At 46.2% G+C, this 18,949-nt stretch overlaps 1 protein-coding gene across 2 annotated transcripts in view; it reads left to right on the forward strand.

Annotated features, from left to right (window-relative positions):
• Positions 1-18,949, forward strand: part of CHFR (checkpoint with forkhead and ring finger domains) — a 62,700-nt gene that overhangs the window by 12,685 nt on the left and 31,066 nt on the right. For both annotated transcript variants that reach the window (XM_066603443.1, XM_066603444.1), the window contains 3 exons: positions 1,446-1,545; positions 6,469-6,578; positions 6,795-6,854. In XM_066603443.1, coding sequence (XP_066459540.1) covers positions 1,446-1,545; positions 6,469-6,578; positions 6,795-6,854 — 270 coding nt within the window. The remainder of the gene's footprint in view (positions 1-1,445; positions 1,546-6,468; positions 6,579-6,794; positions 6,855-18,949) is intronic.

An 18,949-nucleotide genomic window follows, 5' to 3' on the forward strand; every position in this document is an offset into this window, starting at 1 on the left:
GGTCGGTAAAATGAGTACCTAGCTTGGTGGGGGGTAATAAACAAATTACCTGAAAGCGTTGCGGAACAAGTTTGCGCTATACAAATAAGAAGTCCCTTTCCCCCTTTCCCTGGAGGGAGGACGGTGATAGCATGCTGTATCAGCAATTCACATCATGAAGTCAGCTGGAATTTAGATCAATTAGTACTATGGATTAGCCTTTTAACAGTCATTCAGTCACTGGTATGTTGTAAGAGGACCATTTATGGTTGAGGTAAGCTGTTTTCTCACAAGATTATTTGCACAGAAAAAATCAAGGTTTTCCAGCATTGTAATATCCTATACATCAGGGGCAGGTAACCTTGAAGAGGTGAAGATCTCTACCTTTTGACTTGGGAGGCTCTTCAGATATACTTGGCAATGAGTCGTGACAGGATGAAGAAAACGACCCTAGCAATGTTCTTGGTACACCACGGGAGGAATGGTGTGTCAGGTACAGAGACATTGCTAGGGTCGTTTTCTTTATGTTCACAATTTGCCTGCAGCTACTTTTACAGCCACAACTTGTGCATCAATTCCACTGCTGTATGCATAATAGTGATTAAACTAGCCAGACCACAACTAAAACAGGCCATGCCTGAAGCTGCACCCATGTATCGCCCCTACCAGGGCACATCCAGTGACGCCTAGCATGACGATCCACCTGCTAAAGGGGGAACCAAGAAACTCACTGCCACAGTGCCCCCTTCATTGTACGCCACCTCCCCTCTTGCCTACAACGGTTTCAAGGTATGCACCCAATTCACATTTGTAGTGTTATCAAGATGTCAACATGCTCTGCAATGGTTTTTCTTTTATTTTTGTTTTTCATACTGGTGCCAATAGTCTAAGAAATGGGGTGAAATGGTGGGATATGGAAAATATGTAAGGCAGACCACTGAGATAGTGTGAAGTGGAAAAAAAGGAGAATGATAGCTTCTTGTTGGTTGGTCTGTGCTCCGAAATAATGTAGAGCTTAGGGCAAAAATCAGTGTTGTTGGGAAGAAAACGTTTGCAGGTAATGCTTGTACCACTGGCACACAGAGAAATAATGTATTTTTTCTGTTACCTTCCAGATGGCACCCCCTGGGCTATTACCTCTGGGGATCCTGCTAGCGGTGCTTGGGGCCATATGCAGGTGCAAGCAGCCATACTTTGCAGTGAGACATGTTCATGTCTGCAGAACAGGGGGGGTGAGGTGATGCGAGTCAATGGCTCCCAAGCTCTACCGCAGTTTTCAACTTCATCTGCGTTTTGAGGACATGGATGAAGTTGAAAGCGATGTTTGGTCCGAGTTCTACACAGCACCCATCAGCGATTATTGGGTTGGTGACCCCTACTCTATGTGCATTCCACGGAAGTGTTGAACACATGTCTTCTTGTAAGCTTGACAGAAGATTGATTGTAATTTTTTTTTGTCTTCACAGGTTGTGACCTTTCATTTCCTGGTAACAAACTGGTGTCTGGAGAACACTGCAAAATAAGAGTGGATGAGTCCTCTGGGGTTGTTTTCTTGGAAGACACCAGGTAACGTAACAAGAGTTTGACGAGTGTTGGTTTTGCAATAAATTGGTTCATAGATACAAACTAGTCCTTGTGCAATTATAGAAAACTAGCTGGCATTTGTGAAATATAGATGAGGTCATCCGCTTTGGACAGCCTTCCCATACAACCTATTAGGGCATATTGAGGTAAGTAAGGGCCTTTTTACACTGCACGATTCTTGTTTGCACAATCAAAGTAGCTGATGACGTCATCACCAGCTCGTTCTCGCTCATGCAGCCTGTTTAGATAGGCAGATTCATTGTTGCCTCGTTCAAAGAGAATTGTCCCGTGTTCCTAATCCCCATGTAAAACACTGAAAAAGATGTGTGTAAATGGAACGATAAGGGAACGACCCAAAGATGATTTTTTTTTTTCTTAGTCTTGCAGAAGCTGAAAGAACAAGAAATGCGTGATTCTCATTCATCGTTCAGTCCTTGGCTCTTATTTAGACTGAACGATTATCGTTTACTTTTGAAGAATTTTTTTGAATGCTAATTGTTCTGGCTAAAAGCACCCTTACTTGAGTGGTATTCGCTCTGTAGGACTTTGTTTATATACATTGCATGGTCCATTGATTGCTGTGTACTACTTCATTTTCTCTCAGAGGAAATGTTCAATCAACAGCTGTTTCTGTCTGCAAAAATAACTAAGCACTAATGGTGCCGGCAGCTGGTCCCTGCCTTGGATGAGTTAATCATTAGGAGAAAGAGTTCACTGCACAGGCGGTTTTCCAAAGGCCAGTGCTACTCGCCAAGGATCCTGACACATTGCTGCTCATACTGCCTCTCTGATGAACCGGTCAGAACCCTGCAAAAAGCATAGGAGCTTCTGAGCCTGTTCTTGCTAGCATTAAGGGTAGGTTCGAGTGTGGTTATAGTGGTCACTCTTTTCAAAGCAGGTGCTCTGCCAGAAATGCCACCATCAGGAATATGCTTGGTCCGATCTGCTAGGGTGTAAAGCTATAGAAGGACCAGATTTCAGTGCTCGTCATCACCCCCTGGGAACTCATTCTCAGGACTGTTGCTTGCAAATTATGCATGCAGGCAGCAGGAGAGTTAAGGCTGATTTTAGACGCAACGATTTTCGCTCAAAAATCGCTCAAAGCGATCTTTGGAGCGATAATTGTTGTGTCTAACTGCACTGACATCGTGCAGTTTGCATTGTTGCTGATCGCAAATCTTTCACAGCGGGATACAGAGAATACTATTGTTTCAGTTGTATCCCGCTCCCTAAAGACAGGTAGGATATGAAGAACACAGCTGTCCAGCTGTGTTCTTCATCCCCCGCTCAGAGCGCTCAGCTGTATAACAGTCGGGCGCTCCGAGCAGAGAACAGCTGGATGCAGAAGACAAGCAGCTCCGCTTGTCTTCTGCATCTCTCGCTTGGAGCGCCAGGTGATCGTTCAGCGTTTGAGTGATTACTTTGTGCTTAAGAAAGCACACAACGATTATCGCTCAAAAGATTTTTTGAGTGATAATCGCTGTGTCTAAACCAGGCCATAGGCCTCCCTCACACAGATGTTTTTTTTACAGCGTTTAGTGCTGCCGTTTTAGCGCTGCTCTAAACACTGTACAATGCCCCCATTCATTTCAATGGGGCTGTTCACACAAGTGTCAAAATGCAGCGTCTTCAACAGTGATGCATGTTCTACCTTTGGCCGTTTTCAGCCCTGCATCGCCTATTGAACTGAATGGGCAGTGGTTTCAGCGCTGCTGAAAATGTGGCACAACTTGGTACCATATTTTTCCGCGGTGCTAAATGCAAGCGCTAGCTACACTACCTATCAAAAAAAAGGAATACTCACCTAGCTGTTCCCCGGAGCTCCGGGCAGGCTGCAAGGCACGTGTCAAGCCAACAAAGCATCTTTTGCTAGTGACGGGGATTGAAATCCATGCCTCCCAGTGAGAGATTGCTCTGATTGGCTTAGCCAGCGCTCCTGAACCAATCAGAGCAGGCGCTCGATGCACTAATCACAGCCATTGAATGAATGGCTGTGATTGCATCCAGCGCTGGCTGTGATTGCATCCAGCGCTGGCTGACACTGGCTGAGCCTGCTGACACTGGCTGAGCCTGCTGACACTGGCTGAGCCTGCTGACACTGGCTGAGCCTGCTGACACTGGCTGAGCCTGCTGACACTGGCTGAGCCTGCTGACACTCAACGGGCTCAGACAATCAGACAATGCCGTCTTTTTTTTTTTTTTTTTAAACTCCTTATTTCACACGGTCCACAGCATGGACGCAGTGACAGCTGTGTCTGTGCTGCAAATCAGTACGGCTTGCATTGGCTTGAATGGAAGCCGTGGGAGAATCGCACAAAAATGGAGTATGCTGGGGTTGTTTTCCTGTGCGTGCGATCCGCACGCCAGGGGAAACTGACATCCGCAGGTATTTAATTACCTGCATGTGCTCAATGATTCTCTATGGGCGTGGATTTATTAAATCTATTTTTTCCGTAAACATTGGGCCTCAGACACCTGTGGATCTCCTAATCGCCAAATGCCTTGTATTGCATTCACCATCACAGAGATCTCCGTTACAGCTCTACATTTCCTTTCATTCTTACACTTTTTTGTATTCTAACTGCCCAGTTAGGTTAACCTATTAGTGAATTGTGAGTTAATAGAGCAGGGTCTTCTATTCCTCATCATTTGGCCATAGTGGCGAGTGGTTACAAAAGAGCATCTCTTGCTCTGAAGCTCTGTCTTGCATTGCACAAACAACTCATTAAATTGAATAGGCACTGTGTAGAAGCTTATTGTCATAAGAACCTTCTCACAAGTAGGGATTGTTCAAAGTGGAGAACCCCTTTAAAATACTTGCACGTGAAAAGAAGAGTACATAGAATATAATGGCATCAAATGGAAAAAGCAAAAGCTACCTTAAGAGAGCTGTAAAATTGTAGCTAGTCTAAAGGAAATGTGACAAAGACTTCTCAGAATTGAATATGTTAGTGGACCGTTGTACTTGGATCAAAGAACTACAAGGCATTCTCATCATGTATCTCTTTACATTATGTTTGGGGAATATGAACACTTCGTTCCTCACAATGTCAGTCCTGTTCTTTATTATGTAAAGGTTTTATGTTTATATGTAATATGTGTGGTGTGGGAGATGATCTAGGGTTTCAGAACAACATGATCAGTTGCAACATCTCTTAAGATTGCAAAACACCAATTCAAGCCATCGCCGTTTCTTTCAACTTTTTTTCTTTTTCTTAGTTTTTCTATAGAAGACAAAAAACAAGCCTATCCTTTCTGGGCCAGAGGTCATGTCCCTGGCTAATTACAGCAGATGTAGATATAACTTGCTTGTACAAAAATTCACAGAAGCGCCTCGTCAAATAAAATGGGATTCACGCAATCTATAACTTATTGGGGGAAATTGATGAAGGCCCGTGCACCATTATTGAGGTGTAAGAGCTACATATAATGTACGCCAGGAATTGGTGAAAACCCATAGCAGAAATCAGTTGGCTCATAGCTTGCGGCTGCTAATACTTTTGCTGCATCCTCCTCTAGTGAGCTTCAGAGCAAGATCAGTATTAAAAAAAGGCCTGTCTTAATAAATTACCCCCAATGTCTCATGCTTACAAAACTGGACTAAAAATAAATGTTCAGAAGACTTTTTGCCCTTAGGTTCTTATTTTTCTGCACTACTCTTTGGTCTTTCACTTTTTCAGCTTGTTTTGGAAAGTATATCCAATGGCATATTGACAGATTTAGGGTGCGTTCACAAGAGCGTATATCGGCTCGGTTTTCACGCCGAGCCGATATACGTTGTCCTCATGTGCAGGGGGGGAGGCTGGAAGAGCCCAGAAGCAGGAACTGGGCCCCCGCCCCCTCTCTGCCTCCTCTCCACCCCTCTGCACTATTTGCAATGAAGAGAGGCGGGACGGGGGTGGGGCTAATTCGCGGACCTTAGCCCTGCCCCCGTCCCGCCTCCTCTCATTGAAAATGGTGCAGAGGGGCGGATAGGAGGCAGAGAGGGGGCGGAAGCCTCAGTTCCTGCTTCTGGCTCTTCCAGGCTCCCCCCCCTCCCCTGCACATGAGGAGGACGTATATCGGCTCGGTGTGAAAACCGAGCCGATATACGTTCTTGTGAACGCACCCTTAGGGCTAGGTCACACTAGTTCTGAGGACTCCTGTCCATGGGCGGATCAGATTCCACATGCAGATTTCTGCAGCGGGAGACCTGTGGAAACCATTTGCAAGAGATCGCGGATGTAATGGTTTTTCTGCACATAAAAAACCCATCTGCAATCCTACCTCCCAGCCTTTTCCCCACCTCCCTAATTTATTTTAGCCTTTGCATCCGCAGTTGTATTTGTGGATGCACTGAGGATTGTCCACACCCACATCCATTGACTTCTATTGAGCCCTTCCGCATGGAATCTGCATGGAGCGTGCTGCGATTTGTTTTTCGTACCAAACTGTCCGCAAATCAAATTCACATGCTTAAATTCAGTTGCGGATACCAGTGCTTCTTTATGGGCACTTTGAATTGCAGATCTTATGCGTGGGTGACCCATGTAGATTCCACAAATCAAATCCGCCCGTGGACATTGGGCCTTAAGGGTTCCGTTTTCCTGGAACGGGGAAACTGCATCCACTGACTGAACTGAACCATCATATGATGGAAATTAACAGTGCCGAACAGATCCCATGTAGTAGGGTCCGTACAGTTTCCGACCCGGCTTTCAACATGTTCCAGGATAAAACCGTGCAGTATACTGTGCTATTTCATCCTGTTTTTTAATGGGATTCAGCGATGAAGGTTCTCAGCGGAACCTCTGATGCTAATGTGTGACAGCCCTTAGCTGAACCTTAACAATCTTGTACAGTATATATTTGTAAATGTTGTTTGACTTCTGCATATGACAGTGCTATGTTCATGTATGTTTGCAGTACAAATGGCACTGTGATTAACCAGCAGAAAGTGGTAAAGAAGCAGTCCTACACCTTAAAGAATGGCGATGTGATCTATGTTGTTTTTAGGAAGAATGAGCCAGAACAAAGTAAGTTGGAGGTCTAGTGTGCATATGCTGGGGTGGAGGGAGGGATTGATCTTAATACTGTACAAGCAGATGTTTGTTCTTGTATTTTTTTTTTGTTTTGTTTTTTTCTTTTTTTAATAAGGCGAAAACCATTTTAGGGACATTTGTTTAGGATTTTCTCTTAATTGTCTTTTGAATAAGCCATTAATTATTCTGTAAAATTACTTTGTTTTGTAGATGTTGCTTTTTTGTACAGATCGTTGAATTCAGCACAAGACAATATGCAAGAGTCTCCAGGTGTGTTCACGTTTTATATTTATGCCTTTTCTCATGTCTGTCTGCTATTTAAAGTAACAAACAGGGTAAACCAGCTCATCCACAGGGATACATAGACTTTGATTGGAGTCAAGGCTTGTTAAAATGTCTGACATTGACTTTCAGGTTTGCTGCCTTCTAATAGTTGGCGCTGCAGAGGTATTGTTCAATCTTCCTATTTGTAATTTTGCCAGAGGAGCATACATGACCTTACAAATCTCCTCACACCTACTCGGTGCTCTCCCTAAGGGCTTATTCAGACGACCGTATATCGGCTGGGTATTCTCGCCGGCCGATATATGGCGTCCTTCTCTGCAGGGGGAGGAGGCTGAAAGAGCTGGGAGCAGTGCCCTGAGCTCCTGCCCCCCTCTCCACCCCCTTTCCGCCCCCTCGGCACGATTTACAATGAGGGGTGGGGGCGGAGCTAAGCTCCCGGACTTAGCCCCACCCCTCCCCTTGCAAATAGTACCAAGGGGCAGAAAGGGGGTGGAGAGGGAGCAGGAGCTCAGTGCACTGCTCCCAGCTCTTTCAGCCTCCTCCCCCTGAAGAGAGGAACACCGTATATCGGCCGGGTGAGAATACCCAGCCGATATACGGTCGTCTGAATAAGCCCTAAGGAGAAACGATGCCCTTCCCAACCCACATCTATAGTTCTCTCACTAGCCAAGCCAGAAACCTGCTGCACACTGATGAGGCGCAATCACCCCAAAACAGTCTGTCTGTACATGGCTGTCTTTTCCTTCTGGAGAAGATTCTGGCTTTGGTTATATGTCCCAGTCATTGTTATGAGGCTTGTTAAAAAGTCTAAAATTGATTTGCAGGAATGTTGTCTTCAGGTGGCGCTGTAGAGGTGTTGTTCCATCTTCCCATTTTTGACAGAGGCCGCTCTTACCCATGCATTACGCCGCATTCAAAACCGCTGCGTTTTAGAACTCATTCTACTGCATTTGACAGGGTTATTTAATGCACCCCATCATTGCAATGAGTAATGAGGTGCGTTGGAAAGCACGTAAATAAAGCAGATTGCGTTAAAAAAAACGCAGCGTTGGAAACGCTGCATTCGAGCGCTACTCTGTGAAGCCTCATTGAAATCAGTGGAGGCCTTGTACCGCATTTAGCGTAGCATTTAAACCTGCGATCTAATCGCGGTAAAAAGAGGGCTGTGTGAGAGTGGCCTAAGAGCTGCATGACAGCACTAAATGTGTCCGAAAACTGCTTTCCTCTGCTTGTCTCTTTCCTGATGGGATTTTAATTTTAATTCAGTAAAGCTGCTTTTTAATGCATGCTGGATTCCTGTTTCCTGTGTTTTGCTATTTCTCTCCCGTTGGATTTCTCTTGTTCTTTGACAACAGAACATACCATCCTGTGCTATCGTATCCTGGAAAAAAACATGACACCCTAAGTGACTCAGGTTAAAGGGGTTGTCCGGCCATAAACATTAGGTCTCATTACTTCTGTTTGCCCAATACGATGCACTTTGTAATATACATTGTGCATTGTAAATTAGGCAAACAGAAGTTATTCACTTACCTTTCTGATGCCCCCCCCCCTGTGTTGCTCCTCGGTTGCCATGGGTTCCGACAAGTCTCTTGTCCTCTTCTTGTCGGGACAACGGGGACACGCTTCTCCAGCACAGCTCTGCGCATGTGCAGAAGAACTTCAGCCGCTGGGAAGCTCAGTTCTGCCTGCAGGGGAGGCGTGGCTGCTGGCTCTTCATCTCCAAGGTAAGAATGAGTGGAGGGGCAGGCTCTCGTGGGGGGGGGGGGAGGAGGGGGGAGGATGGATGGATGGATGGATGTGTGCAGGGGGGGGGGGTGCAGTGATGTGTGTGTGTGTGTGTGTGTGTGTGTGTGTGTTCGTGGTGTCTGGAGACCCGGCTGTCAGAAGTCCCGGGGGAAGGGGGGGGGGGGGTGGAGAGGGAGAGATGGATGGATGGATGTGTGCAAGGGGGGGGGGGGTGCAGTGTGTGTGTGTGTGTGTGTGTGTGTGTGTGTGTGTTCGTGTGTGTGTGTTCGTGTGTGTGTTCGTGTGTGTGTTCGTGTGTGTGTTCGTGTGTGTGTTCGTGTGTGTGTGTTCGTGTGTGTGTGTTCGTGTGTGTGTGTTCGTGTGTGTGTGTTCGTGTGTGTGTGTTCGTGTGTGTGTGTTCGTGTGTGTGTGTTCGTGTGTGTGTGTTCGTGTGTGTGTGTTCGTGTGTGTGTGTTCGTGTGTGTGTGTTCGTGTGTTCGTGTGTTCGTGGTGTCTGGAGACCCGGCTGTCAGAAGTCCCGGGGGAAGGGGGGGGGGTGGAGAGGGAGAGATGGATGGATGTGTGCAAGGGGGGGGGGGTGCAGTGATGTGTGTGTTCGTTCGTGGTGTCTGGAGACCCGGCTGTCAGAAGTCCCGGGGGAAGGGGGGGGGGTGGAGAGGGAGAGATGGATGTGTGCAAGGGGGGGGGGGGTGCAGTGGTGTGTGCGTGCACTCGGCTGGCAGAAGTCGGGGAGGGGGTCGCTGTGGGAGGGGCACTATGAGGGCATGTGTGTGTGTGGGGAAATGTTTTGTTTTACTTTACTTTAGCAGGGTGGGGGGGCAGTAGGTAGCTTTGCAGTGGGGGGCTGCAGGAGAGTTCTCTCTCGGCTCTCCCCAGCCCCTCTCCATTCACTATACACTGTGCTGCTGTTTACACTCATGGTAGGATTTTATCGTGAACCATGACAGTCTCCCCTGGCCACAACCCCTCTGATTATAGTATGCAGCAGGGGGCGGGGCCTGGGCGGGGAGAGACTGTAGATCAGTTCAATAGAGGTGGGCGTGTCGTGGGCGGGGCTAGAACGTGAGCTGAGGGAAATCCTGCCTTTTCATGTCTCTTACTACCATCGAGAGCGCGCACACAGAAGAGGGAGAGCGCAGAGCATTGTGGGAAGGCAGCACAGAGGCGCCATCTTTGAAAGCTGCAGTGAAGATCAGAATCTAAGGTAAGAAACTGACATTCCAGCTGATCTGCCGGCCGGTTTGAGCCCCTGTATGCTGTCTGTTACTATCCTTACTGAAAGGAAAGCAGCAGCATTATAAAAATTTTTACCCTGTGTGGCCGGACAACCCCTTTAAATCAATGAGATGAGCCAATACCTGTTGCAGAATGGATGTGTGTACTACTTGGCTTCTGTAAGAAATAAGACTATGACATTAGTGTGAACACCGCTGAGAACACCTGAAATCAGCCCTTTTGCTTCCTTCTTTATTATATCATACAGGTTAAGGGCATTTCACATTATTACAGGTTTTATATTACAACTTAACATATTGTACCTTTCTAGTCCTAAACCTGATACCTATGTAAGGATCGTGTCTTTTGTTTTAGTCAATGCATACTGTTTTGTGTATTTCTTGCAGATCAGTAGTGACTGGAGTCGCAGACATTTTACTTGTAGATAAACTGAATTTTACTTCTTGAGTAGTTTGTAAAGGTGTTGTCCTATGATCAGTTCATTAGTCCGAGCTGCTCCTTGTGTTAACGAAGGCAACCTCTACCATCTGCTCAAGATTATCATCTCCTGCAGAGGATATTGGATGACATAGAAGATTGCAAGTGACCTCATTGTTGGGCAGATGAGGGGGTTGCCGTCATTAACACTAGACACTTCATGGATGAAGAAACACCCAGCAGACACTTCGGGAGTCATTTGCTTATAATGTTGGGGTGGAGAAAAGTTGATTTTTCTTTTCTTCTTTTTTTTCACCCCAAGGTATGTTTTATTTGTGATTGCAAACAAGGATATGCAGGTCTATACTTACTAGCACCTGTTTAGTAGTGATAGTCATGTAGAGGGGTCAAACTGTGTGCCAGTAATGTTTAATTTACTCTTTAATTTGTATAGCCTGTAAGAGGTAAGGTATTTAAAGGATCATGTCCCCCCTTTCCTTCTGTTAATGGTATTTCCTTGGCCCTTTTTCCACAGACTTTAAACCTTAATTACCAATTGTATCTTGAAAAAAAACGTGTCCCAGATAAAAATATGATATTCTAGCTTGTATCAAATTGATAGAATGGAGGTATAGGTATGCCATATTTCAACATATATCACAAGGCAGTTATTGGCACATGCATATTAAATATTTTTCATAACCCTAAACCTGGGTAGTTCCAGAAATTGCAATGTGTGCTATACACATGACCACCGTATTATGCACTGTTCCTTCAAACTGTTTCTTTTCACTAGAGCCCTCCCTATGGGCAATACCTGCCCTTTCCTAATGTGATTGTATGCTACGGCGGTGGCCACTTTTAAGGCCCTTTTACACAGAAAAATAATCTTTCAAATGACTGAAAGATTTGGCAATCTATTTGCATAAAGTGTTAATGGCCATTAACACTAGATCTTCATTTGCATGTAAAATGACCTGTAGGAGTCCTTTGCAGAGCCCAGTATGTGTTTAAACACACTCCCAGCTGTCTACACTTTCCTTTGTTCTCCTGGTGGCTGCTGGCAGATTGCATTGTTCTTCTCCTGGCTAGTGTAAACATGCCACTGGGAGAACATACTGCAGTATTTTGAAAGATGAATGAAATGCATTCAAATGGAATGTATTTGCTCAGTGTTTCAGTGGCTGGATGATGGATTTTAAGTTTAACTCAAAACGAGCAGTCAAACGTAAAGTGCATGATGCCCACGTTTTGAGAGATCGTTGCATGTAAAAGGGCCTTTATCTAAACTGTGCCCCTTTACTCCACTAAGCAGTAACCTATTATTTTAAGCTGGTCAGGGATTTTTGTCTTTGTCATCTCTCTATCCTCCTGCTTTTGGGTAAATGTTCTCATGGGTTCCTCTGGCCTACATTCCTTACTAGATTTATCTACATCTGAGAAGGGATTCCCATACTCTCCACTTCAACACTTCTTATCTACATTGCCTGCTCTTACACAAACCCCTTACCCAATTCAGATAAGTTTGCCTTTAATCTTCACCACCATTCACATGCGGATCTGTGCACTGCTGTGGGACGAAGGTGATATTGTAACACCCCGTGAAGATCCATCCTTTATAGCTAAATAGGAGTGACAGGTTAATAGGACCTTTTTCCTCAGAAGAAGAAAAATATACAATATTTTATTTGACACATAAATCTACTATTTCTGGAAGATGTCCGGAAAGGAATTTTAAAATCTTATCTCGGGGAGATAAATGCCCAGAGACTCTCCATAAAAGACAACTTCAGATTCCTGTTGGTATTCTCTTTCTGTAGTTGGTTCCTGTTTACACGTCTGGTGGAATTGTTTGGTACTGCCAGCTTTCTGGAAGGTGATCTTTGAACTGTACAATATGGTATATGACAGTTCTATTCCTCCTATTCCTGATAGGATCTGAGAACAAGGACAGTAAGGCAAAGAAAGGGCTAATGCAACACTTGACAGGTACAGCCAAAATTCTGATTCCTAAATATTACAAATCGTGTTCTATCCCATCCAGAACGGAATTTGTAGCCTGCCTCAACCATATTATACGACTGGAGGAATTAATGACCATAGTTAGGGATACCTATAATCCATTTACCAACACCTGGAATATTAGTTTTCCTTCTAGTCCTCTGCAGCCATGCATGTCTGGATTTAGGGTGGAAATCCAAAAAGTTGGATACATCTTCTTACAGAACACGCTCCAATATTTCCTCTTTCCCTCCCCATTTTTATCCCTAAATTTCCCCTTTTTACAGATTTGTAAAATTCCTCTTACACGCAACGATATTGCTCAAACAACCGCATGACTGAACGAACTGCCGACTATTTTGGATTAAATTACACGTACAGATAATGGTATTTAATCGTATGCATTTCCTCCACAAGTTGTTTGCTCAGCTAGGCATTTGCTTATGCGATAGTTATCTAGGCGTCAGGATTCCATTGTCTCCTCCTGGCATAATGAGTAAACCTTGTACTCAAGGCAAACAAAACCCATCGTGTAGCCACTCAAAAGTCGCTCAAAAGTCCATTTAAGTGGAACGAATTTTGAGTACTCAAACAAGTTTTTTTTGCCGGCTAAATGACAATTGAAAGAATAGTGCACAACTGCCCGCGTTTACACATAACGATTATCGCTCATTTTCGGCCTTTTAAATTTTTTTTTAATTTTTAATTCTTTATTTTTGCATATAGTAGTTCCATAAGAACTGAATTACAACTTTCAAGTTCAATCTTACTCGCATTTCCAGTTAACCTTGATATTAGGTGACTGGTAAATTAGATAACTTTTCAAATAATCATAAAAACATGAAAACATGCCATTAAGGTGCCTTATAATAAATCAGAACTTGCCCCACTTCACGGCTCCGTCTGTGGTTCTTTCCATTGTGCACCGTGTGGGGCTTCGAACCTATATTCACTGTATGATATATTCAATAACAACTATGAAAACAAACAGGACACATGAGGGGTATACAACAGTAGTTACAGGTGAGTATGTTTCTGATTCGGGAAGACAGGAAAGCGCAGTTGGGTAAGAGAGAGTGGGTTAGCTAGTTAAGTAACTGGCGATATTCTTCTGAATCCTGGAAAACTATCCAGTGGTACCATGTTCTGCGGAAACTTTCTTGAGTGCCCTTAAGTGACGCAGAAAGGTCCTCCATCTCCTTAATCCAGTTAACTGTATTTAGCCATAATGCCAGTGATGGCGGTTCTGTCTGCCCCCAGAGCCTGGCAATGCAAGACCTCGCCGCCGCCACCAGGAAGCGTACCACCGTTTTGTTTGTTTTTTATTTTTTGTTTGTTTTTTTTTGTATGTAGCCAGCAGTATATCAGTATGGTGTAGGAGGAAGAGGGCTGGAGATTTTGGCAGGGAGAAATGAGTAAATTTGGAGGAGATCCGACAGACTTCTGACCAGAAGCCCGCCAGCACCGGACAGTCCCAAAAGACGTGTAACATGGTTCCATGTCCCTCTCCACATCTCCAGGACGTGGAGGAAACTGATGGGAATAACCTGTGTAGTTGGGAGGGCACCCTGTACCACCTGGAGAGGATCTTATATCCAGATTCTTGTATTCTACTGGATATGGATGAGGAGTGTGTGATAGTAAAGATCTTGTCTCTATCTTCCGTGGTAAAATTGATTCCCAGTTCCTCTTCCCATTTCTCCATGTATTTTGGGGGCGCGGCTTCCGGTTGTGAAGTGAGAATATTGTATATTCTGGATAAGGTGTGTCTAGCGGGACCCTCTTCGGTACATATGGATTTGAATTTTGTTTTTGGTCGAGAGAATGCTTTAGGTTGGAGTAGTGACTGTAGGAAATGTCTTAGCTGTAATGTCTGCCATAATGGGAGCGGGGTTGGAACAGTAGGTCCCCTCAACGTGTCCACCGAGAGCCACAGGTCGTTCTGTATGAAATGTTCAGCTCTATATCTACCCTCTGTGAGCCATGTATGAAATACTCCCTTCTCCCCTCCCGGCTGGAAATTCGTGTTACCCAAGATCGGGAACAGTGGGGATGGCCTGGGGGATATGTCTGCCCTCTCTAATACTTTGGAGGCTACTGTTAACGTTGGTCCGATAGTGGGGTGGTGCTTCAACGCCTCCAGGTTAGGGCCACTAGACCACGGGAGAGCCACCAGCGGCACTGGAGAAACGGCTTGCTCGATAGCTATCCACTGCTTAAGTGCGGAGTGCCGGTGCCAATCTATTATTTGTACAAGGTGGGCCGATTGATGGTATCTTGCAAAATCCGGCAGCCCCAGCCCGCCCTCTTTTTTTTGGTCTGGCGAGCGTGCTACGTGCAATCCGGGATGCCTTTCCTGCCCAGATGAATGTGGAGATGAGTGAGAGTAGATGTTGGAAAAATCCCTTTGGGACATGTATGGGAAGGGCTTGTAATAGGTATAGTATTCTGGGGAGAACGTTCATTTTAATGATTGCCCCTCTGCCGAACCAGGAGAATGTACCTTTGGTCCATGAATTAAGATCCTTTCTGATCCGGCTTAGAAGCGCTGGGAAATTGGCCGTGTATAGGTCCGCATTGTTCGGTGTTAAGTTAGTCCCCAAATAGTGGATATGGTCCCTTGCCCATGTGAATGAAAAGAAATCCTTGAGCTCCTCTATTTGGGGTTGTGTGAGCGAGGCATTGAGCGCTGCTGATTTATGGTAGTTGATTTTAAAATTAGTCAGTGTGGAGTATTGTTTGATCTCGGTCATTAAGTTTGGCAGTGTTACTCGTGGGTCTGAAATGAAGAATAATAGATCATCTGCATAGGCAGCTATCTTATGTTCTGTGTCTCCCGCGGTGATCCCATGAATGTTTGGGTTAGCATGGATTTTTGTCAGTAATGGCTCTAAACACAGGATGAATATCAAAGGTGATAGGGGGCAGCCCTGTCTCGTCCCGTTCGAGATGGGGAATGATGTTGAGAGCTGGCCATTTACTCTTACTGCTGCTGTTGGGTGGGAGTATAGGCTTGTGATCCACTGTAACATGTTAGGTCCTATTCCCATGTGTGTCATCGTTGCAAACAGGAAGTCCCACTCCACCCTGTCAAAAGCCTTGTCCGCGTCTGTGGACAGTAGGCATACCGGCAGGGGAAGTTTACGTGCTATGTGTATTAAGTTGATGGCTTTAGTTGTGTTGTCCCTAGCCTCTCTCATTGGGACAAATCCGACCTGGTCCTTATGAATTATATTTTGTAGTCTGTTGCAAGTATTCCCTAATTACGGCTCTCTTTTGCTCTCTAGCCTGGCTGGATTGTGGTGGAGATAAGTTGTACAGGGAGTGGTAGTATTCCCGGAACGCTTCGGATATTTGTTGAGGTAGGACCTGCATGTGGCCATTAGGTGCGGTGATATGTGGGACATACGTTCGTGCTCTTGCGGTACGCAGAGCTCGTGCTAATGCGCGACTGGGCTTGTCTCCAAATTCATAATAGTGGCGCTTACATTTCATTAGGCTTGCTTTGGCCCGACCCAGGCAGTAAGAGCGAACCTTTTCCCTAAGTTGAGTTAACTCTGCCTCCCTAGTGCTGTTGTGGGTAGATTTATGGGAGGACTCTAACACCTGGATCTGGACCAGGAGCTTCTTGAGGTGTGCGGATCGCTCTTTCTTAATTCGGGAGCCTATGCTAACGCAGAGTCCCCGTATCACGCATTTGTAGGCCTCCCATATCGTTAGTGGGTCCACATCCGGAGTGGTGTTATGGGTAAAATAGTCTTTTATTGTTTTGTGGATCTCTTCTGAGATTTCTGGGTCGTGGAGGAGCGATTCATTGAGCCGCCATTGCCATGTTCTGTTGTATAGCGAGGGTAATTTCAGTGTTATCGTGATCATGGCGTGGTCCGAAAAGGTGATATTGTCTATTCTAGCCGATACTAGGGACACTAGTGTGGAATGCTGGAGGAGAAAATAGTCAATTCTGGAATATGTGTTATGTGGGTGGGAGAAGAATGTGAAGTCTTTAGTCTCGGGGTGCAATACTCTCCAGGCGTCTACAAGTTGGTGTTTATGGAGTGTTCTTTTGATCCTGCGGTGTATAGGTGTAGAAATACTGTCTGACCCTTTCGATGTATCTATCCGTGGGTCCAGGGGGACATTAAAGTCTCCACCTAGCACCAGGGTGCCCTCTTTGAATTCGTCCAGGTCCTCCAGGGTCCTTTCGAGAAAAGACACCTGGTCGGAGTTGGGGGAATAGATTGCGGCAAATGTTATTGGTGTGCTGGCGAGCTTACCTTTAAGGAACAGGTATCTGCCTCTCGGATCGTACCGCGTCTCCCCGTGTTCCCATGGTATGGAGTTGGACAGAAGGATTGAGACCCCCTTGGACTTGGACTCAGCATTCATACTGTGGTACACATTTGGGAATCTGGCATCCGAGAACCTTGGGCAGGCATTCGTGCGGAAATGGGTTTCCAGGATAAAGGCCACTTGTGCTCTCTTCTTCCACAGTAGATGGAGGATGGAGGACCGTTTCTCTGGAACGTTTAGACCTTGTGCGTTAAGAGACACTATTAACAAGTTATTAGCATCTGTTGACATGGTTGCCCGAGTACCTTAGGGTTGTCAGAGGAAGAGGGGGGTAAAAATATTGAATATAAGGGGGATAGTCAAGATAGAGATCGGGGGAGGGGGGATAGTTGGGGGACACAAGACACACTAGGGAGAACAAGACAACAAGGAAATTAACCTCTAACCAGCCTAGTGGTTAGCAACTATAATTTAATCAGGGAGCCTGTCAGCCCAACACTTAAGGGCAAAACCAGGGCCCCTGATACCCTACTGGGGGAAACGTGGAGGACCACCGAGTCCGCAAGGCCGCCTCCGAGCTTCAAAGTCTTTCAACTTGATATATCAGATAGTCAGTCCTTAATAGTTTCTTCTTGTGGTTGTTTCTTTCCTTTGCAATCTTGCCTAGGAGCTCCTAGCCGCTACAGGTGAAAGCGCTAGTTGTCCGAGAAACTGTGAGTGAATCTAATACCGTGTAGTCCGCCAGCCGTGAGACTGCTTCAATCTAAGGGCACTTTCTGAAAGAATTTTGACTTTGAAAACTAACAAGAACATGGTTGTCAGATCTCTGGTTCGATGTTCAGGTTACGCAAGGCCGTTTCCATGCTTGTGTCATTGGTGTCTTCCTCACTGGGGTTCTTTTGGCTCAGAGTTGTGTCGGGGCAGGGTCCCAGGGTTCTGTCCAGTCCGGTATCGGGACTGCCGGGACCTGCAGGAACTGAAATGCACCTTCCAGGTCTGCTGGGGATCTGACTATAAAGATGCGCGTCCCCGCTTTCGGAGGATTAGCTGAAAAGGGTGACCCCATTTATATGTGGCATCTGCTCTGCGTGCTGCCTCGAGCTGGGGACGGATCGTTCTTCGGCTGTTGAGGGTCAGTCTGGAGACATCAGGCAGTATTGTAATCTCCGCTCCGTGGAATTTGACTGGACCTCTTTCCCAGGCCAGACGTTGGATCTCCTCTTTTTGCCTATAGAAGTACACCCGGCAGATTACGTCCCTAGGCAGGTTAGCGTTATGTGTTCTACCTCCCAGCGTTCTGTGAACCCTGTCCAGTTCTATTGCTCTGTCCTCTGGACGCTGCAGCAGTTTATTGAAAATGGCGGTTACACATTCATGTAGCCCGTCTGGGGGTATGTCTTCTGGGAGGCCTCTTAGTTTTAGGTTGTTACGGCGACCTCTGTTCTCGATGTCATCAAGATGAAAGGTCAGGTCTCTAATCTGTTTCTGCTGCTTTTCTATTATAGTAGAGAGCTGTTGGAAGTCTGTAGACAAGACCTCAGGGTTTTCTTCTAGTGCTGTAACCCGTTCTGTAAGGGCCTGCACTGAGTGACTGACTGTGGCGATGGCTTTATCATGTTTCTCTTCAATACGCCGCAGTTGTATCTCTCTAGGTCTGTCTTGGTAGGTAATGCGCGAATCATGACCCACAAGGCTTGTAGAGTTTGAGAATCATCAGAGGGTGGCGATATTGGGTCATCTGGAGCCCCTCTTGTAGGTAGTTGTGGGGAGTTAGGGCCGAATGCGTTGCTGTAGGCTCCTGTATTAACCCCTTCCGTACAATGGAATCGGGTGTGGGGGGACATGGAGCTCTCCTGCACTTCTTTAGTGTTATCTGCATTTTCCATTCTGGGTTGGGTAGGGACTGTCTCTTGACTGTGTGCACTTGTCTTTGCTGTGACATGGTGCCCTTGTCTGCTCGCCTCCTGCGGCCCTCCTTTCTTTGTGCTCATCGTGGGTATTAAACCCTCCGGTGTCTGAGTGAGGGCAGCCTCAGTACCTCCTGTGTGAGTCTTCCCGACGATGCTGTGCCCTTGCCTGGCAACCACAACTTCCCCCCTTCCCCCTGAGTGCTTTGGTGGGTTGGTGGGGTACTTCTGTGTTGTCCCCTGCTCTTTAGCCCTTTTCCCCTTACTGACCGTGTCTGCAGCCTCCTCTGGCGAGTGGGTTCCCGCTCCTCCCGCAGTCTGCCTTCTTCGCGCCTCGTGGTGCCTCGGCGCCATTATGTATGGGGGAGGGGGGGCTCTCCTTGCTCCCTCGGAGTCTGTGAGCGGAGCCTCCGCGCCCTTGTCCTGCTCTTCGGCCGGATCTGCTGTGTTATGCCGGATCTTGTGGCTGGTAAGTTTCCC

This window comes from Eleutherodactylus coqui, chromosome 5 (genome assembly GCF_035609145.1).
Source record: "Eleutherodactylus coqui strain aEleCoq1 chromosome 5, aEleCoq1.hap1, whole genome shotgun sequence".
NCBI lineage: Eukaryota > Metazoa > Chordata > Amphibia > Anura > Eleutherodactylidae > Eleutherodactylus > Eleutherodactylus coqui.